At 41.5% G+C, this 27,902-nt stretch overlaps 2 protein-coding genes across 7 annotated transcripts in view; both read left to right on the top strand.

The window, feature by feature from the left end:
* Nucleotides 1–7,751, top strand: part of LOC144989016 (NACHT, LRR and PYD domains-containing protein 3-like) — a 46,101-nt gene extending 38,350 nt beyond the window's left edge. For all 6 annotated transcript variants that reach the window (XM_078940670.1, XM_078940667.1, XM_078940674.1 and 3 more), the window contains 4 exons: nucleotides 1,884–2,060; nucleotides 3,040–3,216; nucleotides 4,383–4,556; nucleotides 6,962–7,751. In XM_078940670.1, coding sequence (XP_078796796.1) covers nucleotides 1,884–2,060; nucleotides 3,040–3,216; nucleotides 4,383–4,556; nucleotides 6,962–6,989 — 556 coding nt within the window. In that variant the 3' untranslated portion in view covers nucleotides 6,990–7,751. The remainder of the gene's footprint in view (nucleotides 1–1,883; nucleotides 2,061–3,039; nucleotides 3,217–4,382; nucleotides 4,557–6,961) is intronic.
* The window catches only part of LOC111946954 (uncharacterized), a 221,116-nt gene extending 193,608 nt beyond the window's left edge, over nucleotides 1–27,508 (top strand). The window contains exons 4-5 of the mRNA XM_078940445.1: nucleotides 19,715–20,554; nucleotides 25,059–27,508. Coding sequence (XP_078796571.1) covers nucleotides 19,715–20,554; nucleotides 25,059–26,458 — 2,240 coding nt within the window. The 3' untranslated portion in view covers nucleotides 26,459–27,508. The remainder of the gene's footprint in view (nucleotides 1–19,714; nucleotides 20,555–25,058) is intronic.
* Nucleotides 27,509–27,902: the final 394 nt, after the last annotated feature.

The raw sequence follows: 27,902 nt of genomic DNA, 5'->3' as shown, positions 1-27,902 counted from the left end.
AGCCATATATGGCTCTTTTGATGGTCACATGTGGCTCGCAGACAAATCTTTAATTATACTTTTTTTTTTTTCATTGGACCAGTCCTTCTCGGGCGCAATGCGATGCCAGAGGCGGGCAGTAGTAGCGGTGCTTGGAGAGAAAACTATCAGTTTACTATTATCTATTATTTCACAGAGTTTATACCACCCGGAAACCTGTGAATTGCTGTGCCTAAAACTGCGCGCTCCCGTCTCTAAGGAAGAGCGCGCAGTTACAGGGACTGGATGTGTGAGGCAGAAAGCTGGGGGGGGGGGGGGGGGGGGGGGGGGGGTTGTGGGGACAGGCAGCAGGTAAGACTCGCTGCCCGTCACTCACTGCAGCGTGTGAGTGTGTGTTTGGTTCCATGTCTGTCTCACATCTACAGAACATTCAGAACTAAGATCTCGTTTAAAGCAGAAACTCACCACGTATCAACCAGACTAGACAATCAGCAAAACTACTACGAGAAATACTCATCATTTATTAGCAACAGCATAACAATGTTATTAAAAAGAATCCACAGACTTATTGTACTTTAAAAGTGCTGAAATTACATCAAATGCACACATTCACTTGCATATTTAGTTTTAAACATATTGTCGCGGTCTGAATTGGACTGGGTGGCTTTTGGGCCGCGTTAAAAGTTCTGGAGTTCATGGAACGCATCGATCAAGCAGAGATCTGATTGGCCCTCAGTTCTGTCGCTCAGCCTGTTGTTAGGGAGTTTGGACCAATGGGGTTCAGCCATGGGCCGAATAAGGGAAATGGGAGGGCTGGAGCGGGAGGGGGGAATATAAAGTTGGGAGAAGCGCTCTCGTCTCGGCGGGAGAGAATAAGGAGTTGCTGAATTAATTGTACGGCGTTTGTTGCGTTCTGCAGTAACCAGAATGAAGAACCTTAAAAGAGGTTAAGTCTCCGTGCCGCAGTGTGGGAAAGGGACGCTACATTATTGTATGGCTCTTTGGAAATTACATTTAAAAATATGTGGCGTTTATGGCTCTCTTGGCCAAAAAGGTTCCCGACCCCTGCCTTAGACTAACAGCAGAACCAGATGAAACCCTTAGACTAACAACAGAAACAGCTGAAGCCCTTAGACTAACAGCAGAATCAGCTGAAACCCTTAGACTACCAGCAGAACCATCAGCAGCTCCTATTCAGGGCCAAATTCAGAAATTTTGGATACCGTGGATCCTCATGTTTTTCAAGGCCTCTCTACAGTTTAGAGATGTCAGGAAATGCTTTCAGAGGAGAACTAAAGACTTTTTCAGCTGTTTTTCTGCACAACCTGCTTTTTTCTAGTCAGAATGAAGGGAAAGTCTAGCTCTGCTTTATTCTTTTCTTGTGGTGAACATCTTTGCGTTTCCGCAGAAAAACTTCATGCTAATCCGGATTACCTCTCCCATCAAATTAACTATCGGATCTAGTTCAGCAGCAGTCCTGGCCATGAAGGTCCTTCAAACACAGATGTTCCTTCAGGCAGAGCAACAACACCAGAAAAATCAAATCCTGAGAAAAATCTTTTCCATTCTTCAACTTCTTAATTCTTTTATAAAACAGTATTCTTAATGGCACCTGGGACGATTTGTTTGCTTTAAACAACATTACCAGTATGATTAATATGTAATGAGGAATTGGCAACAAAAAAGTCTCAAATGTGGCAAGGCATTACAGAATAAACACATCACTTTAGTCCAAAAACATCCTGATTCAGATGAGAAAAAAAGTTGTTTGTTGACAAAAATCTATTGGAGAAGCAGATTAACTGCTAGTTAATGAAGACATAATTGACTGACTGGATTTCTCAAAATCCAGGAGATCAAGCTGCCATCACTGCTCCTGAACACACGTTTCTGTCTTATTTCAGGTTGGAGAGATGCAGTTTGTCAGAGATCAGCTGTAAAGTTCTGGTATCAGATCTAAAGAAAAACCCTTCCAACCTGACAGCACTGGACCTCAGCGGGAACTGGTATCTGCAGGATTCAGGAGTTGTTCATCTGTGTGGTTTTCTGGAGAGTCCAGACTGCAGACTGCAGACTCTGAGGTCAGACTCCATGTTTCAGTTGTGTTCAGATCAATATGATATGTACAGATGACTGACTGACAACATGGCTACAGAACGACGACTGACGACGACCATCCCCCCCATCCCCACCTTACCGCGTGCTGCACTTGCTGCGACTCTGAGGCTCCTTTGTTATCTTTTTTTAACATTGAGCTGGCTTCTCAGGACTTGCCTTACTCGTTGGATGTATTTAGCTATTCAGCTTTCCTTGTTTCCTGCTCCAGGTTGCCTTTACCTGTGGAATTCCAAGGTTCTTGTAACTGTCCTCGATGTCTGCTATTGTTCCTTCTGGGAGGTAGACCCCTCCTGTGTGGACTACCTTGCCTCTCTTTGTCACCATGCGGCTGCATTTCTGGAGCCCGAAGGACATCCCAATGTCAGTACTGTAGATCCTGGTGGTGTGGATCAGGGAGTCAATGTCACGCTCGTTCTTAGCATATAGCTTGATGTCATCCATGTAGAGGAGGTGACTGATGTTGGCCCCATTTCTGAGTCGGTATCCATAGCCTGTCTTGTTGATTATTTGGCTGAGGGGGTTCAGACCTATGCAGAACAGCAGTGGGGACAGAGTATCACCTTGGTATATCCCAATCTAAGTCGACTTGGTCATCCCCTGTGAAACCCTCATGGAACCCAAATTTTTTTCAAGTTTTTGGTTCCATAGTTCAAATGAAAATTTATTTTCCAACCATCAGTTCAATCTGCATCTCCATCATGAATTTAGAAAATGTGATGAAGTAATTAATAATTCATGATGATTAATGACATTTCATTTCCTCGTCTGTTTGAACTTCATTTCAAGTCATTTCTAATCTATGGCATTTTCATTCATGATCATGTTTTTGGGTCCAAATCCAAAAGAAATGAGCAAACAGTGAAGCAGAACCAGTTGAAACCCAGGTTCCTGGACCTCCAGCTGCATCACTGCTCCTGAACACACTTTTCTGTCTGATTGCAGGTTGAAGTACTGCAGTTTGTCAGAGATCAGCTGTGAAGTTCTGGTCTCAGCTCTGAAGAAAAACCCGTCTAATCTGACAGAACTGGACCTGAGTGAGAACTGGAACCTGCAGGATTCAGGAGTTGTTCATCTGTGTGGTTTTCTGGAGAGTCCAGACTGCAGACTGCAGACTCTGAGGTCAGACTCCATGTTTCAGTTGTGTTCAGATCAATATGATGACATAGCTGTGTTGACCCACAGTGAGCAGAAATGTCCAGATTCTGATCTGCAGCAGCATCTTCCAGCAGCTGCTTGTTCTCTTCAAAGATATGCAAAATAACTTATTTTCTTCCTTCAGCTGCTTGTTCTCTTGAAAGTTCTGCAGAAGAACTTCTTCTTTTCTTCCTGCAGCTGCTTGTTCTCTTGAAAGTTCTGCAGAAGAACTTCTTCTTTTCTTCCTGCAGCTGCTTGTTCTCTTGAAGGTTCTGCAGAAGAACTTCTTCTTTTCTTCCTGCAGCTGCTTGTTCTCTTCAAAGATCTGCAGAAGAACTTCTTCTTTTCTTCCTGCAGCTGCTTGTTCTCTTCAAAGATCTGCTGAAGAACTTATTTTCTTCGTGCAGCTGCTTGTTTCAAAGCTGTCTGCTGACATTTGTGCTCCACAAAGTTCTGCTTGCAGCCATCAGCTCTTCTTTGTGTCTTTGCTCCAACAGACTCCTTTAACCCTTGTACTATCCTAGGCACTTTAACATTAGCAGTGGGGTCATCTAGACCCACTAGACAGTGCGCTGAACCTTTCTTCCATGATTTGTGATCTTCACTGTCCATGGATTACATGAAATCCTCTCCACCTTTATCGACCTTTGTCATGGTATGAATAACACGTCAATGGTCATCTTGACCCCATAGGATAGCACAAGGGTTAAAGCGTGTGGAGAAGAAGCAGCCGTGCACGCTCACATGCACTCTGAGTCCTGCTGCTCTGTTTCAGCAGATGCAGCTGAGAGTCCAGCGGCTGATGTTTGTGAGCAGACAGTGACAGAGTCTTGCTGCAGCTGGATGCTGCTCTGACAGACACATCCTCCACAAACATCCTCACCTTTTCATCCACAAACATCATCACATCATCCATCAAAGCTCCCAGCAGCTTCTGACTCTTCATTCAGAGCTGAAGTCATGCTTGATCAGGGATCAATGTCCAACATTTGCTGCTGACTCTTCCTCATCACTTCCTTCTTCTCTCTGCTTTGATCTGTTGGAGCTGAAAGTCTCTGCTTGAAGGGCTGCAGCAGAGAAGGACTGGAAGATCATCTCCTGAAACTGGGAGGAAGACTTTCCAGCATTATTCTTCTCTGCTTCTGATTCAGGTTGAGGTTCTGCAGTTTGTCAAAGACCAGCTGTGCTGCTCTGGTCTCAGCTCTGAAGTCCAACCCGTCCCACCTGACAGAACTGGAACTAAGAGACAACAACCTTCAGTCTTCAGATGTTCAGCAGCTCCAGGATCTGGTGGAGAGTCCAAACTCCAAACTGCAGACTCTGAGGTCAGTAGAGGGTTGGAGTCAGTCCAGCTGCTTCCAGATGTTTGGTCCTAAAGTTAGTCTGAGAGCAAAGATGCAGAGTTTCCTGTGAAGCTGCAGCTTCTCAGTGAAGCTCCGAGGAAAATGATGACAGGCTTCAGGACGATCAGAATCAGAAGTACTTTATTGATCCCACACGTGGGAAATTTGTGCGTTACCATAGCAAGTAAATGTAGCCTGAATAGAGATAATTATAAATGATTTTATTTCATTAAGACGTTTGAGTTTAGGCTAGTGTTCGAAGATCTGGGGTTCGTCTCAGGGAGGGAGGTCAAGAGCTTAAACAACACACAAAGTCAAAGGCTATGGTGCAAAAAGTGAATATTTATATTTTCAACCCCAAAAGAAGACACGCAATATATACACATTTACAAAGATTACAAGATGAATAGTTCATGATTTTCCAACAACATGTCGCTGTATTTTAAAGATTTAGTCTGGGTTTGATTGTCCAGGAAAAACGTATGCACTGTGCCTTTGATAAAGGCAATGCAGGATTGGTGTGTGGGGGAAAGGAGAGGGCTACTGCGCCTCTTACCGCACAGGTGTTATTTGGCAGTTCTAGTTGGTTCTTTTCATTCCGGGCAGCTCGCCATCAAGGGAAAGAAGTAAAGAGATGGAGATGGAACCTGGCCTGTGTGGGACAGGACCAGTATAAACATGCGTCATGTTCACATAAATAGTTTCATTCAATTATCCAGTTATTAAATCATTCAGCACATGTACATTTTAAATAATTCATTAGAGTACTCATAATTCAAAATTTCAAATAAATACTGCACCATTAATTTGAATGCAATCATCATGATGATGTTTAAACATTTCAGTATAAAGTTCAGAATTTACGAAATAAGCTTTGACACAAATAAATTCAAAACGACATTGGTTAAGCTTGGAGGCTAGCACTAGCATGCTAGCTCCGAAAAACGTAAACAAAGCCAGAACTTACCAGTTCCCTCTTAAAGTCGCACATAAATCCTTATTAAGCGATGTCTGGAAGTACAGACAGAGGTGCCTAGAAGTTGAAAACAAAAGGTAAAAGTATGGTTTGAGACAGTGAAAATAGCGTACCTTAGCAGCTGCTCCTTCTAGCCAGTGTTGCCAGATAGAGTCACAGTTTTCCAGCCCAAAAGTCATCTGAAAACCGCCAGACTGAGCCAAAAACCGCCCAACGGGTGTGTGTGTGTGTGTGTGTATATATATATATATATATATATATATAGAGAGAGAGAGAGAGAGAGAGAGAGAGAGAGAGAGAGAGAGAGAGAGAGAGAGAGAGATACACATCCTGGTCCTTATATGTATATATATATGCACATATAAATAAATAAATGTATATATATATATATATATATATATATATATAGAATGAAGTTCAACATAGAATAACGTATAAAACAATAATATGAAAGCGAAAATGTAGCATAAATGTAAACAAATGAGGTGGTATAGTTAATATTTATAAATAGAAAATGCTATTTACAAATGGGTAACAATGTGCAAAGGTTATTTGCTACACTGTCATTTATTGTACAGTTTTCAGTACCGCGCAGTTTTGGAGAGGAGCTGTCTGAGCCTCGTGGAGAAGGAGAGTATGAGATCATGGTCTGGGTTGTTCATGATGGATAAGATCTTATTCAATGACCTCCTCTTCATCACTGCTTCAAATGTTTCCAGTTTGCAGCCATTGACAGAACCCGCCTTCCTGATCAGCTGTTCAGTCTGTTGGTGTCACAGACTGCAATACTGCTTCCCCAGCAGACCGGGGAGGAGAACAAGGTGCTGGCTACCACAGACTGGTAGAAGATCCCCAGCATCTTGCTGCACACATTAAATGACCTTAGCTTCCTCAGGAAGTAGAGTCTGCTGCAGGCCTTCTTGTACACAGCAGTACTGTGGCTCCTCCAGCTCAGTCTGCTGTCGATAGTCACACCCAGGTATTTGTACTCCTCCACCACTTCCACATCCTTGCCCAGGATGCAGAGGGGCTGTAAGACAGTCCTTTTCCTGCGGGAGTCGATCACCATCTCCCTGGTCTTGTCCACATTGAGCAGCAGGTGATTCTCTCCAGCCCACTCCACAAATCCGTCCACCAGCCTCCTGTACTCCTCCTCCTGACCACATCGTATACACCCCACAACCACAGAGTCATCAGAGAATTTCTATAGTTGACATGACTCTGAGTTGTGCTGAAAATCTGAGGTGTACAAGGTGAACATAAATGGAGAGAGCACAGTGCCCTGTGGGGCCCCCACACCACTCAGCACCACGTCAGACAGGATGCCACCCAGTCGGCAAACTGTAGCCTGTCTGTCAGGTAATCAGCAAGATGACAGGTAGCTGCTGCTCTTTCTCATTTCTCTCTGCAGGTGGGAGGGGGTGGGCTGGTCAGTCTGATGTTCCTCCTGGAGGAGCAGAGAGGAGCAGCAGCAGCAGCTGGTCTGCAGAGATGTTGTGACTGGACGGTGTTCCTGGGAGGTGGAGAGCAGAGTGATGGAGGAATCAGAGGAAGTGGAGATGAGTGTCAGAGCTGCAGCAGGAACTGATCTGAGATCAGCTCCACTGTCTCTCTCAGCATCAAGTGGACAGTTATTGTGCTGCAGCTCCCCCGGTGGACTGATGGAGAACTGCACTTCCTCTTCTCATTCTAACTTGGAGTGTTGATCTGAAACATGGGTTGAATTCAGATGTTCAGCAGCTCCAGGATCTGGAGAAAAACAGACCTTCAGACAAACAGATTCTTTTCTAGATCATCAAAGTTTTCTGACTGAACTTCCTTTTTCTTTGGTGTTTTGTGGGTAAAACTCTGCTCTTTTTCATGCTGACAGCAATTTTAGCTGCAGTTGTAAAGAAGTTTCATCTAAATCCAGTTGAATCTCCTCAATTTCTAGAATGTCTAAACTAGTAGAAACTTTCTGAGCATAAAGCCTGTTTTCTCCAGAGGACATGAATGAACAGAGTGGATCTTAGTGAGGAATGACAGCCTCTGGATGCAGAGAATCACTTTGATGCAGCTGCTGCAACAACACCAACTGCATTGAAGCAGGAGGGAGAAGGGAGACACCTGCTGGCTGTTTGCAGAACTGCATCTTCAAACTGAAAGCTGTCTGTCAAATTCCTGCAGCCTGTTTGGATCTAATAAATGCTCTTTTGAATCAACTCTGTGTTTTCTATTGATTTCTGTCTTCATTCTGTCTTTGACCCACAAACAGACTTGAATCTTTAGCCTTCCCCCTCATCCTGTTCCAGCTGTTCTAATCTTCATGTGTTTGGTTCCTTTTCAGTAGAAATGGGTTGGAAAAGAGCTTTGGAATGTTCAGGTGGTGCTGATGTCTTTCTAGATGGGGGTGGGCAGAACAGATGAGAGCCCCTCCCTCCTGATTCAGAGGGGAACAGTGGGCAGCAGCTGAAAGGAGGGAGTGGAAATGGGAAAAGTTCTCTGCAGGTTTCTCCTTTCCAAGAACAGAGGGACACGACTCCATGAACAGCAGAAGCTAAAGAGTTGGAAAACATGCCCAAAGCTGCAGCACCACCTGCAGAAAGATGCTTCCTCTTCAGGCTCCGCCCCTCCACATCAAGAGCTGCAAGGAGAAGGAAGAGTCATCTTCCTGCAGTTCCTCTGAATCATGGACAGAAGTTGTAAATGTTCCACTAGAACAGTGTTTTCTTCTTCTGTGGATGTTCTAGTGTTCTCAGCACATTGGTAAAGTCTGCTGCATTATCTGTCAGCTTCCATTTTCAGCATTTGGATCCTCAAAGTTCAGGAAGAAACCGGAATCCAAACTGCTTCCAGTTTCCATGTTTGGGATCTTCTGGAGCTGTTGAAGGACACAGATTCTTTCCACATCATGAAGCTGTTCTTCTGAACCCAAAGGGCCCACAGTTCTATGCTGATGATGCTCTTCTTCACCAACAGCCTCTCAGATCACAGATGCTGCAGTTTGCTTGGTTTGCTGGAAAGCAGCAGCGCTGAAAGAGCCTCAGAGCTTCTCCAGCTGATGTCTTCAGCACTGGGACTCCATCCCTTCTTCCATTCATCTTTCTGTCCGTTTGCTTTGAGGCCCAGATCCTCACCTGCTGCTGGCTTTGGTTCAGCAGCTGCTGACTGGAACGCTGAAGCTCAGAGCGTCCGGCGCTTTGATCTTCTGCACATTCAAGTGTGGAACAGATGCAGAGAAAAGCTCTAAAGTTCTCAGAGGAGCATTGATTCAGCAGATCTTTAGTTTCTGGAGACGACTTCAATGGAAGAATGAAAACCACATGGATTCAAGCTGAAACTCTGTCAGAGTCAATAAAGGTTTTTCAAAGACAAAGCTCTCCTTCACTGTCAACACACACAGATGATCAGAACAGTTCCACATGTGTCTGCATGTTCTGGGAAGTTCTCCGGTTCCTCTGATCACGGCTCCAGCAGCGTGTTTCAGGAACACGGATGATCCAGAACATGGGATCAGACTGAAGTCAGCAGCTTTCAGCTCCTTTTGGGCTTCAAGCCCAGAGAGAAGACAGAAATGTGAGGAAGGCAGAGAACATGAAGGCTTCCTGACAGCAAAGAGAAGTTGGAGCCAGAAAGACTGGAACCGGATCAGGACCGACTCTGGACAGTCCTTTTAGTGGTGGATCCAGACAGAAGCAGCAGAGACGTGAGCTTTGAGGAGCCACTCTGCAGCTTGACCCTCTCAGATGTCAGCAGCTGTTTGTGTCCTCAGATCCAGTCAGACACCAACATGTTCCTCAGAGAACAGCATGTCAGCACACACTGCACACGCTTGGATCCATGCAGACGTGTTGGAAGCCAGAGCTTCAGGCCGGCCTTCAGTGGATCTGTCCGTTCATGCTGAATGGGAGCAGAAGAACGTCTGTTTCAGCTCTGCTGCTTCAGCTCCACTCAAACTGCTGGGAACTCCAAACTCTCTCAGAGGAGAAAAACAGCAGAAAGCTTTCTGCAGCTGCTCTCACAGTGGATCTTCCTCTGTCTTCTTCAGCAGCAGATGATGAAGAGTCACTTTCTTCAGGTTCCTCTCAGTCCTGACCTTCATTCCTGATGGACCAAAGCAGACTGACAGCAGCTCTTTAGCTCCACAAAGAAAACTCTGCAGTTTCCCAGAAACCTTCTGAAGCAGAAAAACCAGGAGACTTCCTGTCTGTCTGTCTGTCAGTGTTGGAGTCTTCCTCCATCTTCAAAGGATGAAGGTTTCTGCTTTGGAACCTTCCAGAAAGCCTTTTGAAAGCCTCCTGATGATGCTGGAGGACAGGGAGGAGTCAGGAGGATGCAGGAGCTCCCAGAGGAGGAGAGGCAGGAGGAGCAGAGGGAGCGGCTGCTGGAGCAGAAGCAGCTGCAGACGCACTTTTGGCTCTGGGCTTCAAACTTTGATCAGGAGGAAGAGGAGGAGCTAAAGAGGAGCAGGAATGCTGGGAGTGGGACTGGAATTCAGACTGAATCCAACATTTAGGGACAAAAATGGCGTCTTCCAGAAATAAATCCATGTTTCAGAAACGGGAACATTCTTGAAAGTCTACCCGGCAACAACTGGGGTTTGGATGAGGAGAAGAAGAAATGTTCCCATTTAGAGAGAAACCAGTTTCTACTCCATCCAGACTCTCAGCTCCATTTAGCTCCTGGATCCACTTTGGAAACGGTTTTTCACAATAAAAGCAGACATTTTAGGATTATCAGAGGTAAAAACTAACAACTAACTTTGAATTTGTTTTTTTCTTATAATAATAATTCCTTCCAGTACAGACGCCATCTGAGGTCCTGCATCGCCCTTTGAATGGTGGGCGTGGCCACTTTCAATGTTAAGTCAATGGTACAGACGCCATCTGAGGTCCTGCGGCGCCATTTGAGCGGTGGGCGTGGCCACTTTCAATGTTAAGTCAATGGTACAGACGCCATCTGAGGTCCTGTGGTGCCATTTGAGCGGTGGGCGTGGCCACTTTCAATGTTAAGTCAATGGTACAGACGCCATCTGAGGTCCTGCATCGCCCTTTGAATGGTGGGCGTGGCCACTTTCAATGTTAAGTCAATGGTACAGACGCCATCTGAGGTCCTGCGGCGCCATTTGAGCGGTGGGCGTGGCCACTTTCAATGTTAAGTCAATGGTACAGACGCCATCTGAGGTCCTGTGGTGCCATTTGAGCGGTGGGCGTGGCCACTTTCAATGTTAAGTCAATGGTACAGACGCCATCTGAGGTCCTGCGGCGCCATTTGAGCGGTGGGCGTGGCCACTTTCAATGTTAAGTCAATGGTACAGACGCCATCTGAGGTCCTGCGGCGCCATTTGAGCGGTGGGCGTGGCCACTTTCAATGTTAAGTCAATGGTACAGACGCCATCTGAGGTCCTGCGGCGCCATTTGAGCGGTGGGCGTGGCCACTTTCAATGTTAAGTCAATGGTCCAGACGCCATCTGAGGTCCTGTGGTGCCATTTGAGCGGTGGGCGGCGTGAAGGTCTGGCAGCAGCGTGACGGTTTGAGTGACAGCGGGTAGAAAACACATCAATCTAGTGAATGGATCCATGGTTCTCCTGAACTTCCATTCATTCTCTTCACCTGCTGGTTCCCTCTGGGGGCAGCGGGGTTTCAGGAAGCGTCCTGCCTGCTGGTGGCCAAAGGCGGCTTCACCCTTCAGTCTGCTGCAGGGCCCATGGAGCTGGAGCATTGATCTGGCTATGCGGCTCCAGGAGGAGAGCTGCTGCTGATGGAAAGACAGCCTGATCATCTCCTGAACTTTAGCTTTCTGGTTTCCATGGAGACCATCAGAAAAAGGTCCCTGATTGGATTCTGGTTTGTAGTTTTCCTCTGGGGTTAACATGGGACAGCAAGCCTTCAAAGTCGGTCAGAGAGACGGAGAGACGGCGGAAGCGTCCGTCTTTCAGACTCATCAGGAGAGAAGATGACTGAACGGAGAGAATCTGAAGGATCCAGACATGGAGACGTGATTCCCCATGATTCTGGAGAACTCTTCATCATCCAGAAACCTGACCTCTCAGCATCATCCGTGTCTTCATGCAGTGGAAATGACAGAAACACAGACACCGCTCCATGTGGCCATCAGGCAGAAAACATTAGCTGGAAGCTCCTCCCACAGGCGGCGTCAAGCTCAGGAACACATTTGTGGACAGACGGCGAGCAGAGAATTATCCGCGCGGTGAAAGAGAGGCGGTCAGTGTGGACGCAGCTGAACAGAAATGTATTCATGTTCATTCAAAACAAAGAGGACACTTTTGAATAGGAGGCAGAAAGGGCAGGTGTTCAAACCCCCCTAGGGTCCTGTGTGTGCACGTCTGACCAGCATCAACCTGTTATTTCTGTTGGTTCTGATCCAGAAAGGTTTTTAATTACCATTTATTTGTCTTTAGTGTTCAGAGTTCATATAGTTTTGCATTTTTCAAGAGGTTTTCTGAACTTTTTGAGTTTTTCCAGTCTGGTTCTACTGGTTTTCTTTGAGTTTCTACTGTTTTTATTGTTGCTCCACGTGACCCAAAGGTCTCTGCTCGTCCCTGCTGTGCAGCTCTGTCCTTCCCCTCTGTCATGTGTTCATCCGTCCACATGAGGGCGCCGTCTAGGTCATGCCTGGTGAGCTGGAAGCCAAGAAAAGGAGGGAAAAATGGAGAAAATGAAAGACCTGAGGAAAGCTGCAGTTCAGCCTTCAGGAAGAAAAGTTTAGACCAATAATTACAGAAATAAAAGATAAAAAAAATTTTTATAAATCTGAAAGTCACCAAAGTGTTTAACAAACTTTTTTATAAAGTGAAAAGGTGAAATGTTTGTGTGTTGGAAGTCCCAACCTGACAGATGAGCAGAATAATAAGGCAGGCAAAGCCGTAACACTGCCCCCTGGTGGACAGGAACTCAGCAGTGCAGCTTCAGGATGGAGTGGCTTCCAACAGATCAGATCAACGTTCTGCTCTCTGCTAAAGAGGCAGAACGTCTCCTTCTAAGAAGAATCCAGAGTTCCTGATCACAAACATCAACTGAAGCCCAAATCAGAGCTGATCAGACTGCATGGAGCCCAAGCTCCAGAAAAGAGGAGAGAAGAAGAAGAAGAAGTCGTCCACATGAAGCTTCACCTTAGAGGAAAAGAGGAGCTGCTGAACTAAAGTACTCGAGTACTGAGGAAGACTTTCAACCTCTGATGGATTCTGTAGAACATCTGGAACTAGAATGGAGAAAGTGCTTCAGTTCCATCAGCTGTCAGTCTGCAGCAGCTTCATCTGCTGCCTCCATCCTCTCTCTGTGAGTCTCTGCAGAGTTTTTCTGCAGCTGCTGGTTTTTCTGCAGCAGCAGCAGCAGCATCAGAGCCAGAGAGCCAAAGAAAGTGGAAAGTCTGAGAAGGAAGCAGCTCTGAAGCTCTGCAGCTGACGGTGCAGCTTCAGGACTCATGAGGAGGAGCACATGCACGGCTCTGATGCTGCTGAACGTCTGACTGAGATGATCCACATTCAGAAGAGAGTTCAGAGTGAAAGACGTGTGGAAGAAGAGAATCCTGAAGGTTTCTGTGCAGACATGAACTCAGTCAGAGAGCGTCTGAATGTTGGAGGATCCAGAAGAAACCAGGAGCTCATGAAGGTGGTTCTGTTGGAGCAGAGAGCAGAACTCTGATCCCAGTTTCAGGAACAGTGCAGGCTCATGTTCTGGACTGAAGAGTTCTCCTGAAATGTTCTGTTCAGACTTCTTCAGGATCACATCTGTGTGTGAATGTGGAGCTTTGTCTGAACCAAGCTGCAGCTAGTTCACTTTGAAGCTCCTTCAGGCTCACACAGCAACAATGACAAAGACTGAAGCTGCTGTGCTGCCCTCTAGTGGCAAACATGGCATCTGCAGCACACATTTCTGCATTTCTGCCTGATCAGCATGAAGAATGAGGACATTTGGGGTTTAACAGTTTCAGGATCAAAAATATAGCAGCTCTATGAAAAAGAAAGAGCTCAGTCGTTACTTTGAACATGAAGAACATCTAAAGATTGTTGTTGACTGAAAATGAAAAACCTTTATGTCTCTGATTCTAAACCACAGTTTATGCAGTAAAGTAGAAACTATTTCTGTTAGAAAATGTTTCTAATAAAATATTTCACACACAGTTAAGGAAGAAAACTGAAGATAATTGATTCTGTGTCATCTCAACATTAGATAAACTGATATTTTTCTTTCCCAAACTGTTTTTTATTTAACAAGTCTTTATTGAAGAAATAGAAACAAGAAACAGTGAAAATGTTTGCTTTTATTTTGTTAAATGTCCTTTTTTTATACTTTTTATGGGAATTTAATAAGTATTGAAATCGAGGAAACTTCTCTTTGGTTTTCTCCACTTTATTTATTATTTCACAATTATTGCCTTTCTTTGTTCACTTTAAAGATTCCTATATCCATTATTATAGTTTATGAAAAGCTTAAACCAGGGGTGTCAAACATACGGCCCGCCAGGTGGTTTAGTCCGGCCCACACATGAAGAGTAAAAATCATAAGGATGTTTAAAAAAGAAAGCAACTTTCTAGTCCATTCCTGTGGCGAGTTATGATTTTTTTTAAAGGAATAACTGAAATGCGCAATTCCGCCACCAGGGGGAGCAAAGGAAAAGCTTAACAGGTGAAACAACATAACTCTGCATGTGCCAAAAACGAAACCTAACAGCTCTGTGTCTGGGTAGGCAGTAGTTTGGTAGTAGAGCCTAACCATTGTTTTGTTGCTATTAGAATGATCAGTAGTGACACCCAATGACCAAAATATTGTCAAAAAAAAATAAAAGGTTGAAGTGAAGTGCTGAGCTTTCCAGGAAAATGGAGTGTTTTATTTGTTCACGGAGCTTAATGCAAACCTGCATGCTTGGTATGTCATCAACAGGTTGCAGTGCTGAAAGAAAATAACATTCAGCTCCACTATGAGACTCACCATAAGGAAATCTGTCACCATTTGAGGTTAAGAAAAAAAACTTTTAGCAACTATTAGCTGGACCGATAAATAACCATCTGGATTTACTGCAGCGTGACGTCAGTGATGGAGCAGTGAAAGCTAGCTACCTTATTGCAGACAAGTTGGAGCAAACATCCTATCCATTTTCTGATGGTGAACTTATGGAAAAATGCTGAAGGCTGCAGAATTCTTGTGGCCCAAAAAGCAGTCGACCTTAAATGTGAGTCTGTCAAGAATTACAATCAGATCCAACATCTCTGAGGAAACGTGGGCAGCAATATAGGAATCCAGTCATTTATTGTATTTTCAGTCACTATTGATGAAAGCACCAACATCACAGATATGTACAGCTGTGCATATTTATTAGAGGTGATGAAGAGACGTCACAGTGGAGTTTCTGGAGTTGATGGACACAACAACAGCTGATGACATAGTCAGCTCTCTAGTTACTGTGCTGGACGATGTTGAAGTGAACTGGTCACATGAAGTAATTTTGGTCACTGATGGCGCTCCATCAAAGGTCAGGAAGAAGGCAGGTGTTGCCACAAAATTCAGGCAGAAACCAGGAAACGATTCTTATAATAATGAATGCTAATAATAATGGACATTTCATTGTGTTTTGCACACTTGAATGACAGTAAATGTGTTTCTGCACAGGATTTCAATCCTGATATTGACGGTCTGGTGAAGTTTCAGGAGAGAAAGGAGGTTAACTCCAAACTCTTATGTTCACAAAAAGTGCAATTTTGTCATCGTTTGGACATTTACATTTTAGGCAGATGTTTCATTTTTTTTGTAGCCCCTCTTGAATTTATTATCAGGATTGTTTCAGTGTCAGATTTAAAATATTAAACCAATATTTTTTAAAGTGAAATTAATTTTATTTAAGATCCATTGGCCTCTGTGAATGAATGTGTAATAAGAAATGATAAGGCTACCATGTTGGTTGAGGTATGTTTTCCAATTGAATAAAAAACAAAAACAAAGCTGCTATTTTGCCTTTACGCTACTGGTCCGGCCCAGTTGAGATCAGATGGGCTGAATGTGGCCCCTGAACCAAAATGACTCCAATGACCGACTGGGTTAAACAAATGTGTTTGAGGCTAGTTAGTCTGAGATGCGTTTTGGAGTTAAATCTGAGGACTGTGATGACGTCACACCAGCTCTCATATAGTTTACTCAAAACGTTTTTTTCTTTGTAGGTTTTCTTTTCTTTATTAGTTCATGAATTAAAACTGTTTATAAAAAATACTCATAGTGTTTTGAACCATTTTGAAATCCAGTTAAGCAGTTTGTACGTTTCTTTTTCAACAAAAGTTTCTGTGCGTAACCTGGAAGTAAACAGCACGAGGCGCTAGCAGCCAATGAATTATATCACGAGAGGAGACACGCCCGCTTGGGAAGCCTGGCCGACTGCGGCGGAGCGCGATGCCATCTTGCTGAGGTCGACGGCGCCCAAATGACAATGATTTCTACAGCCTTTCGTGGCATCTAAGTAGCTTTAATGTAATATATATTTATATATATTATACACAATATATAACTATATATATATATTATACATAGGTTGAATAGTAACTCTAAATTGTCCATAGGTGTGAGTGTGAGAGTGAATGGATGTGTGATTGAGGATATTCTACCCTGCGACAGACTGGCGACCAGTCCAGGGCATCCCTCGCCTACGCCCAAGTGGCCGGGATAGGCTCCGGCAACCCCGTGACCCCGAAAGGGAATAAACGGTTAAGAAGATGAATGAATGAACAATATATATATATATATATATATATATATATATATATATATATATATATATATATATATATATATATGTACACATCATTTGTTGTTGTCAAATAAGAGAAACAGTCAGCCTTAAAAGCTCAAACTTTAATGAAAAATGCGTAGTTGCAGGACTTCTTGAAATGAAAAAATTATTACAAATAATTTCTAAAAATATTTCCTAAAGATTTAGAAGTTTAAAACCTCTTTGACGTGTAATTTAAATTATTTAGAAAGGCCGAAATATAATTTAATAATAACAACAACAATAATAGATCATAATAAATCAATAGTAAGTCAATAAAATAAATAAATAAATAAATAATAGCAATAGGTAAATAATAAGTCAATAAATAATAACAATAATTAATCAATAATAAGTCAATAACCAATAAAAATTAATAGATTAATAATAAGTCAACAAAAAGTCCAAAAGTTAACAACAGATTTACCCTAAAAAAACTACAACAACAACAACAAAGAAAAACAATAGATTTATACTAATTCACGTTAGTGATCAATTAGTGTAACTCAGATGTTATGGTGTCGGGTTTCAATCAAACAGTCTGGCCTCTCATCAAAATCTGTTTCCACAAATGTTCTGAACATATCCAGACTGTATTACTAGTTGGTACCACAGTGATCCATCTGGGTTAGATGTTGTGATAGCTAAGGTTCACTTTTTCCTTAAGTCTGAGTCCATTGGAAACCTGCAAGAAAAGTTCAGTCTCTGAGTCAGAAATGCATAAATCTATATTACTATAATAGCCTAGTATGCTGTATACAGGGTTTAACACAATAAAATGTACATTTCTGTCGACAGCAAATTACACATACATCATGCAGCATGTTGATAACAGACCTGCAGCATCATGCATGTCAACATGTGTTCTATTAATGAAGCCCCTGCAGCCTTAAAAGAAAAAAAATATATATTACCTACCTGTGAAATGTTCTGCCTTCCTCCTTCGTGGACTCATTTATCTGATTTTGGCTGTTGAAACCCAAACAATGAACTGGCATTATGCAAGAAATGTGTTAACATGCACTCCCTGCATCAGTGACTTGACCTCACCAAGATGGCGGTGCTCCCCTCCCATGAGGAACCACTTGATGTCTCCTCTAGTGATAGAACTCACTGTGTTCCCCTTTCTCCATTTTGATCTAAAAATACTTTTTCTTGTCGAAATAGACAAGTCGCACCGAACTATCGTTGATATAAAAAAAAACACCCGTTAATACATTTATTTGCCAGTAAAGTTTAAAAAATGGTTGTTTTCCCCGCCATCGACATGATAATATAAGCGACAGATAACACTCCACACCAGCTGGTGGCGCTAAAGCACCATGACGCTGTTAGCCAAACAAAGAAGAAAAACAGCACGAGGCGCTAGCAGCGTTAGCTTGTTAGCAGGCTAGCAGCGTTAGCTTGTGTTCAGAGGTCGGTGGTGTTTTGTTGGGACGTTTGTGAGGTTTTTGGACAGAAAGGACGATACGTGGTTCGTGTGGGAACTCTCAGCATTTTCCAAAGTGTCGTAAATGAGTGAAGAAGTGTTGAACGGAAAGACAACGTGGATTGCTGTGATTGTGAGACTAGCAGATGATCGGTCGGAGCTGCAGTGAAGAGGACGGCGGTGTTTGTGGGAGTTGGAGCTGAAGATCGGAGCAGGAACCATGTCTTCAGAACCTCAGGAAGGTTCTGTCAGAGAACAACGTTCTGCTGCTGAAGGAACCATCGTCCAGAACGAGGAGGAGCTCTGTCGTCAGCGCAGACTGCTGGATAGCAGCTGGAACCCGCAGCTGCAGCTCCTCGTGGTTGGTACGTTCACTGCTGCAAACAAATAGATCCATGAACGTCTTTGTTTTCCTCTGAGCTGCATCTGGATCCAAACTGTGTGGCTGGGTTATTATAGCTCCATTGGAGTTGTTTGCTATGGATATGTTTGCCATCACGCTGCACAAAACGTTCTAAGTTGCAAATAAAAAGATTAAGGAATTTATTTAAAAATCCAATAAGCGGTTTTTAAATATAAAATCGAAAAGCATTTTGAAGTATCGCTTTTTGAGTCATTTGATGCAGCTTCATTTTGAAAATGAAAAAGCATTTCTATTAATCCATTTTAATTGTCAAATTAGACATTTCTAAATGAATTATGCTACACATTTAGCAGAGAACATTTTGAAAATGAAATGTCAAATACTATTTTCATTATCATTTTAATTAAGGGACAGAATAAGCTGTGTTGAGGAAGGAAATGAAAAAGCATTTTGGTGGATTGCTTCTTCATTTTAATTTTGAGTCAAAAAATGCAGCTTTATTTTGAAAATGAAAAAGCATTTCTGGTTTTGACTTTTCTTTTTATTTATGCTACACAATCATATACTTGAACTTGACGTGACTCTGTGAAGAGAACAACTTTCTGATGACAGAGAGTTTGCGCTCAGTGTTTTTAAACACGCATGTGCAGTGACGTATGTATCAGAGGATGTCCGATTGGCCAATCTACATGTCAATCAAGTCCCGTACTTCTCAGTGAGAATTTTGATTGGCTGGTGGATTTTTAAGAAGTCCTATTAATTTTTTTTAAATCTTTTCTGGCCCGCGATCTACACTCATGGCCGGTCAATCGCGATCGATGTACTGAGCACCCCTGATCTACACGTTTTCGAAAAAATACTTTATTGAAAAAGGTGAAAAATATATTAACCGTTAGATATTTTAGTGCCCCGAGCGGACAAACGAAAAATAAAGTCTTGTGGTCCGTACTGCTCGAGCGAGCTGGACTGGGCCAGCGGACAAATGGCTATGTCGAGCCCTGCAACTGTGGTTGGATGCCTGTTAATTAGAAATTTGTAGTCTTAAGTCTGTCTTTTGTCATAAGACTATGACTAAGGTGTACTCATTTTTGCAACATGGGTTTGAATTAATTTGTTAGGAAATCAATTTTTTGTATGAAAATTAACAGATCCTGTTTGCAATCAATGGCCCACCTTTGTAGGAGTATTTTGTTATCTAGTATTTCACAGAAAATCTTGATTCTGAAAGGATGCTAAAGGTTTTTGACACATTTAGTGAGGTGTATTCATTTATGTTGAGCATTGTATTTATTTTAATTTGTCCCACACTGGACCATAAAATTATTAAAAATGTCATGAAAAATTTTAAGGTGCTTTTTAATTACTATTTAAGCATTTGTGTTTTGATTTCAAATTTTATTTATTTATCGACAATTTTAAATGAATGAATGACGCATTTATTCAATTATGTTATATTCATTTTATTTATTTCAATGAGTCTCTTCTGGTCCTCCAGACTCCTCAGACATTTTCTCCAATGACCACAGAGTTTATTGATGTTTGACGAAACCCAAAAGTCCTGGAAACATATAAAGGTATAAAGAAAATGTTTAAATGTTGTGTTTGTGTCATGCAGTCCTCCCCCAGCATTGGATGACTGAAGAGGAAGATCTCTGCAACCAGCAGAGGAACTTCAGAGTGGAACAGGAGGAACCAGAACCTTCTCAGATTAAAGAGGAACCAGAACCTTCTCAGATTAAAGAGGAACCAGAACCTCCACAGATGAAAGAGGAACCGGAACCTTCTCAGATGAAAGAGGAACAGGAGAAACCAGAACCTCCACAGATGAAAGAGGAACAGGAGGAACCAGAACCTCCACAGATGAAAGAGGAACCGGAACCTTCTCAGATTAAAGAGGAACAGGAGAAACCAGAACCTCCACAGATCAAAGAGGAACAGGAGGAACCACAACCTCCACAGATTAAAGAGGAACCGGAACCTTCTCAGATTAAAGAGGAACAGGAGAAACCAGAACCTCCACAGATGAAAGAGGAACAGGAGGAACCAGAACCTTCTCAGATTAAAGAGGAACAGGAGGAACCACAACCTCCACAGATTCAAGAGGAACAGGAGGAACCAGAACCTCCGCAGATTAAAGAGGAACCAGGGGAACTCTGCATCAGTCAGGATGAAGATCAGCTTGATCTGAAGCAGCAGACTGATACCTTGATGGAGATTCCTACTTATGAGGAAGATGAGAACAGTGAAGCAGATCTAAACAATCAGCAGAGCTTTAATGTAACTGATAGTCAGGATGAAGAAGGAAACCAACATGAAGAACCAACATCAACTACAGATGAAGAGACAGATTCAACATCAACTACAGATGAAGAGACAGACCCACAGAACAGAGATCAGAGGAAGAGGAGGGACAGAAGTCATGTCCAAAGTGTGGCCAGCTCTCACATGTCAGCAGGTCAGTGTGACTCTGATCTTCATCTCCACACTATCGGTATGTTCACTTCAACAACGGTTCTATCTTGAGCTTCAAGCTCTCCAAACATGCAGTCCATCAACAGCGTGTCCTGGAAGAGTCTCTTCTGTCCCTTCCAGTTGAAAAGACAGAAGACATTGTTGGTCAGTGCAGCCCACAACATTCTTCAAATCAGATGATCTTAGTTAGTCCCTCCAGCTAACGACAAACAGGAAACCTTAACAGATCAAAGAGAAAATTGTTAGCAGATAAAAAAGTCCAATCTGTTTTGTCGTCTGTGGTTCTAAGTTTGTAGTTCAGTTCTTTTCAGCAGATTTCTCTGTCAAACCCAAAATCAATCTAAACCTCTTTGATGTCTCCATGTCTCCAATTCCAGACATTCAGACAGATTCTAAACTACATTTCAAGCTAAAACCCAAAGACAGGGTCCTGCTCATGGATCTGCAGACAGAAAAGATTCAAACCTGAACACATCAGTGAAAAACTGCTTAGTGTCAGAATTGTTCTCCATCTTTTCTGGACTGATTCTTCCTCCAGTGCAGCTTCATCTTCATCAAACTGCTCCTCATTGGTGGGTGGAAACACAACAGGGAGGTTTTTCTGTGTCCAGTTCAGCTCCATGAATGTTCAGGCTGTTTAATGTCAGTGATTTCAGTTCTGCTGAGATTTGCTTCACTTCCATAAGAACCTCAGCAGCATCAGGATCATTTTGTTGATGCTTTGTCTGTGGAATGACATTTCATCCTCATAGCTTCAGTGGAGATCAAGAGTCTGGAACCTTTAACACTAACAGAACCATTTGATCCAGTTTCTTCCAGACCAAAACCCAACAAGAGCCACAAAGTTCCACTTTACTGTTTAACAAAATACTTTTTATTTCTGTTTTTCTGGCTGTTAAGATGATCATTTGTTAAATGTAGCTTTTAAAAATGTCCAAAAAAAAGAATTATGACAGTGATATTAGAACTGTCATGATATTAATTTGTGTGATTAATCAATCATCACCTGTTATTAAGTAATTTTATTAATCTATTTTAATCCAACCTAATAATTGCTGTGAAAAGCCTGATTTTGAGGTATTTTTATTGAAATCTGTGACATTGTGGTGAAGAAAAAGATCTTAATTCTAAAAATCTTTTTAATGTTTCTTATCATATCAGACCTCCAACCTCTACGTTTACACCAACAAGGTGTATTTTTTTTAACTTCAACAATCAAAAAAACAAAAACAAAAGGCAAACCTCAAGTCTAGTCTCTAATTTAACACACGAAACCAGTAGGAACACTTTTCTGAGCAATCTAAAGAAATGTTGACCACACACTTCCTAACACTACAGTACATATCAGGGGTTGAACTAGCTTATCATGATTGGCTACTGGTTGCCCTAAAAACGTGACTCAGACCGCCGGACTAATCACTGTTGCCTGGCTCAAAGTGGTGATTTGATCTGTTGTTGTTATTACCTGCGTTTACACGGACAAAAGTAATCGGAAAGAATGCCTGATCGGAAGAAAAACACATCATATAAACACGCCGTTCGGAATATTCTCTCCAGATCAGACTTTTTCGGATCAAAAGTTCTTTCCGATAGAGATAGGTGGGTTATGCCGATTGTTCATCTGATGGTGTTGCATGTAAACAGTTCATTTCGATCCTGTGTCACTACTGCTCTGGTTTACGTCATGCATAGACGGTGCGGTGCTCCAGCTTTGAAGCACATACAGGACCGACCGGCTGCTCCGCGCCACCAAACTGTGTTTCTGAGCAGAGCAGCCGGAGTGATAGCTCTGTGTTCGAGGACAGGCTGCTGTTATTCCCACATATTTACGTGCAGCCAAGATGCAGATTGTGGCATTTCCTGCATGGATTTATGTTTTTTAAACAAGGCTAATGTTGTTAGCGCATGTTAGCCCACTCATAACCCTGACTTCTTCTGACTCCGTTCCACCACAAAAAACAGTACTGACCACACAGATTAAAAATAATATGATGATCTAACAGGTGCTTCATAATAAGCATAACAATAATAAAGGACGTTTAGAAGATCATCTTGTATATTACCGAGCTGCCAGCTATCTACTGTGTGGCAGTTTGTTTACACCGGGACTCATTTCTTTTTCCGGTAATTTCAACACTACTGCGCATGCCCAAATGATTTATTCTGACCAAAAGTGTGACCATGTGAACGTTTGTTTCTAATCGGAAAAAGTTTTTCTGGGCCCATGAACACGGTTGAATCTAAATCCGACCGTTGATCCGATCAAGATGTTTTGCACATGAAGCTGCCGCTATTGACAAAAAAGATTATATCAGAACATTACGTTGTTAGCTGCGGTATCTTTTACAGCTATTAAGAATTTTGAACCACTCATGATCCATTTTAAAAAAAAAAAGTAATTGAATGACATGCAGTTATTTTTGTTGTAGTAGGACAACAGGGTCATGATTAGTCAGTACAGAAAGTTTGGTGAAAATAGCTTCAGTATCTTCAGAGCTATTGAGCATCTTTATTATGAGTCATTTCTCTATTAAAATTTGATAAAATATATACAATAAAATAAATATTGACTTTTTTCACAAAGTATTGATTGTAGCATAAATATTTTCATGAGTCTTCATTACCATATAACTGTAGAAATTCATTTGTTTTAGAGAGATTTTTGCAGAATGGTTTTTCCTCGGATATTGCACTTTGTTGACAACGGTGTCTTGGCAGCTGTCTCTCTGCTGTGTCTCCATTTACACCTCAAGAGATCACTTCTCAATAAAAGTCAGGGGAAAAAACATCTTTTTTCCTATTAAATGTATTTGTAGTTCACTCAGTTGTAGCGTGCTGTGATTCACAGCAGCAGATTCAAGCAGTTGAAATCACTTTCTTGAGGTTGTAACTCTAATGAATTTGTCAGTTGTGGTTTTACTTGTCAAACTTTACAGCAAAAGATTTTTACATTCTGTTTTATGTTTTTAAGTTCTCACATCAAATCTTGAAGCTCGTCCATTTTGACAATTTTGACTGTCTGCGCTGCCAGCAGCACCTTTAGACTAACACGCACACATAAACACACCCACCAACACCACCACAGGCAAGTTTCTGACCTCGATTGATGGGGCCCCAGACTTCGGTCCTGGAGGTGATTTCTAAATAAAATGAATACAATAACAGAAATGTGAATGTAACTTTATTAGCAGCATATTCCTAACATAACACAGCTGGTGTTGTGCTGAAATAAGCCTCAGAGACTGTGCCAAACATTTACTATAGATGCCTGCATCTTTACAGTCAATAATGGCAAGAATCTAAAACATTTTATTTGTTTTCAGACTTTTTTCCTTTTAATAATTTCATATGAAAATAATTAGAGACAGAATCAGGTTAAAAGAACATTTTCTGTCAGTCCCTCTGTCCCCTTTCTAGTAAATCTGTCCTATTTATTTCAGCATGATTTAATTTGAGTAAACAGTTATATAACATTACAGACCTGTTTGTACCATTTATGAATTACTTATCTGCATTTTCATTTCCTTAAAAAAAACAAAGAAAATATTATCTTCTATCTTTTACTGGTTCAGACTATTTACTGAAACAGCTGTCCTCATGGGGGGGGGGGGGGGTGTAGGGGGCCTTTTTCAGCACAGTTTTATACTGTTGTGCTAAAGAAAACCAAAAATCTTATTTTAAAAATTAATTGTTTTTTGTTGTGCATATTCTGAATGATACTACAATATTTCCTATTGGTGCTTAAAGGCCTGTTCACACCGGGACGAATTTCGCCGGCGATTTTCGCCGACGTTTAACGCCTCGTGACTAAACAAAGGGCACCAATGAGAGTGTGCACACCGACGCGAAAAAACGCCACGCGTCAAAGCGTCAAAAAAAAAAAACGCCTCGGGTTCGTTTTTTTTTTTTGACGCCTCGCGTCGAAATCTATTCGACCAATGAGAATGGCGCTTTTGCACACGTGTCTGGAGCTTCTGTAGTTACAGTAAAACACAACTTGGGGGCGCTCAAACACAAAACTGCCTTGCTAACAACACATACCAGCGAAGAAGATAGACGCCAAGTAGCGTCTGCACTGCCGCGAAGAAATAATGACGGACATTCTAAAATATCCCCGAACCAAGCACCAGTTGGAGCTACTGGTCCTTGAAATATTCATGTTTTCTTTGTATTATTCTCAGAAGCGCGTAAATACTTGCCCTCTTCTTCTGAGTGAAAAGCGACTTTAAGAAGCGTAAAGTTGCGCAGCGCCACCTTGTGTACACGAGTATTTCTGTTTACATTAAGCGCCATCTAATGTCAGGGAATGAAATTGCATGTTCGCTCGGCTCATCGTCAGCGAAAATCGCCTGGGTGTGAACACAAAAAACGTGGCGAAAAACGCTGGCGAATAACGCCTGGCGAATATTCGTCCCGGTGTGTACGGGCCTTAACAATAAACAAAGTCACCACAACATATAAAAAGGCCTCTACTTGTGTTTCTGCAGCTCTCCCCCAGTGTTGGATGACTAAAGAGGAAGATCTCTGCATCCAGCAGAGGAACTTCAGAGTGGAACAGGAAGAACCAGAACGTCCACAGACCAAAGAGGAACCAGGGGAACTCTGCATCAGTCAGAATGAAGATCAGCTTGATCTGAAGCAGGAGACTGATACCTTGATGAAGATTCCTACTAATGAGGAAGATGAGAACAGTGAAGCAGATCTAAACAATCAGCAGAGCTTTAATGTAACTGATAGTCAGGATGAAGAAGGAAACCAACATGAAGAATCAACATCAATTACAGATGAAGAGACAGAATCATCATCAACTACAGATGGAGAGACAGAATCAACATCAACTACAGATGAAGAGACAGAATCAACATCAACTACAGATGAAGAGACAGACCCTCAGAACAGAGATCAGAGGAAGAGAAAAGACAGAAGTCATGTCCAAAGTGTGGACAGCTCTCACATGTCAGAAGGTCAGTGTGACTCTGATGTTAGAAAAAATCCCAAGAAGACAAATCTTGGTAAGAAACGTAAACAATCTCAAAAAGAAGAGAGACTTTCCTCTATCAAGTCTGGTAAAAACTCAAGATTACTTAGTAACCCGTCTGACTACATGGAAACTGGGTCTGATGAAAGATGTTATATCTGTAAAGAATGTGGTAAAAGCTTTTGTGACAAATCTCTATTCAGAATTCACACAAGAATCCATGCAGAAGATGAGAGATTTTCGTGTAAAGAATGTGAGAAAAGTTTTAATTACATATCTCATCTCAAACAACACATGAGAACTCACACAGGAGAAAAGCCTTTTTCTTGTAAAGAATGTAATAAAAGTTTTAGTCATGCATCTACTCTCAAAACACACATGAGAATTCATACAGGAGAAAAGCCTTTTTCTTGTAAAGAATGTAAAAAAAGTTTTAGTCATGTATCTCATCTCAAAACACACATGAGAATTCATACAGGAGAAAAGCCTTTTTCTTGTAAAGAATGTAAAAAAAGTTTTAGTCATGTATCTCATCTCCAAACACACATGAGAACTCACACAGGAGAAAAGCCTTTTTCTTGTAAAGAATGTGATAAAAGTTTTCGTGATGTATCTACTCTCAAAAAACACATGAGAACTCACACAGGAGAAAAGCCTTTTTCCTGTAAAGAATGTAATAAAAGTTTTTGTGATGTATCTAATCTCAAATCACACATGAGAACTCACACAGGAGAGAAGCCTTTTTCCTGTAAAGAATGTAATAAAAGTTTTTGTGATGTATCTAATCTCAAAACACACATGAGAACTCACACAGGAGAAAAGCCTTTTTCTTGTAAAGAATGTAAAAAAAGTTTTAGTCGTGTATCTCATCTCCAAAGACACATGAGAACTTGTAAGACTTTTTCTTGACAATGTAAGGATTTAGTGTAAACTCTAAATTCAAAACTTTTCTAATAAGAGGTCGACCTCTCAACCTCTGTACCAGAATCAGAATCAGCAGAATACTTTATTCTACAGGGGAAAGTTCTGTATCTCAAAAAATTATTTCTTTTTATTTCTTTATTTCTTTATTTTATTCCCTTTATTTCTTATTTTAAAATAAGTTTTTAATGCTCAAAGCTTCTGGGGTGAAACCCCAATGTTCTAATGAACTCCATAGCAACCTGAGCTTTCATTTCATGTACACAGAGCCACAGGCTGATGGCCTCCATACCATATTGATGCAGTAACTTCATTAGAGGGAGGCCCAAGTGAGTATTGAATGTGTAGAATTTACATTTTCTACAGACTTTCATTGTTTTGATGTGATATTCTAACTGCCTAGGACAGTTGTTTTGTTTTTATCTTCTCCACAATTACTAAACCACAATTATTAAAAGTAAAAAGTAAAGAATCAATCCATTTCAATCTTTGTATACTGATACTAGACATTGAGTTTTACTGCTGACAAAATATGTACAACCTTTTTACAAAATGAATTATTTTAGATGTACCTGTAAATAGAATTCTTTTAAATAGAGATAAAACTTGAATGTCTTCATTGCTTTTGTAGTTTATGCTAATATGATGTACACATTGTCTGTGTGTGTTTCCACGACATTTGAAATATTTTGTTTGCATCTTTAATTCTAACACTTTTACGTGATCAGTGAACATTTCACTATTATTTTAGCAAAAAGTAGCAACTGCAGTGTATGCTTTGTTAGGTCAAGTAACCATTTAGTAGAGATGGGTATTGTTAAGATTTTATCCATACTACTGTTCTTATCGATCTGCTGCTTTTCAATCCGGTATTCTTATCTGTGTTCTTATTGATACTTTTCTGTGTAAAAACAAGGATGTAGAAGACAAAAAACATACTTTGTACATGAAAACCTTCTATTTTAGAACCATTTAAAACATAATGTATTAATGTAGCGTCATTTACAACACTAAAATAAAATTATCAATAATTCCTAATTTGTCTTTGTAATATTTTTATACACTTTCAGGGAGTAGTTCACAAATTCTTTTTCTTGTTTCCCGCTTTGGAGAATTGGAGAAGGTAAAATGTTTACCCCCCCACACACACAAACACACACTGTGAAAAACTGTGACAAAATAAGCCAAAGCGATTCAACTTTAATACCATATCAAAATCTTCAACAGTCCTGCTGCTGGAGACTGGAAAACATCAAATAAATGATCATTAACTTTGTAAGAACAACAACATTGAACCTGTGTGCAAAACAAACAAAAAGTTTTGTTAATGGCAACAGCAGAAAATCTGACAAAGATGGGATATAGATTGGAAGCAGAATGCCCCCAGCTTTCGGCCCCATGAGTGGATGCCCCCTCTCCACACCCAGCAGAA

The sequence above is a fragment of the Oryzias latipes genome, chromosome 2, assembly GCF_053564925.1.
Source record: "Oryzias latipes strain Hd-rR chromosome 2, Olatipes_Hd-rR_3.1".
In the NCBI taxonomy this organism is placed as follows: domain Eukaryota; kingdom Metazoa; phylum Chordata; class Actinopteri; order Beloniformes; family Adrianichthyidae; genus Oryzias; species Oryzias latipes.
This window is presented reverse-complemented; position numbering and strand designations above follow the sequence as displayed.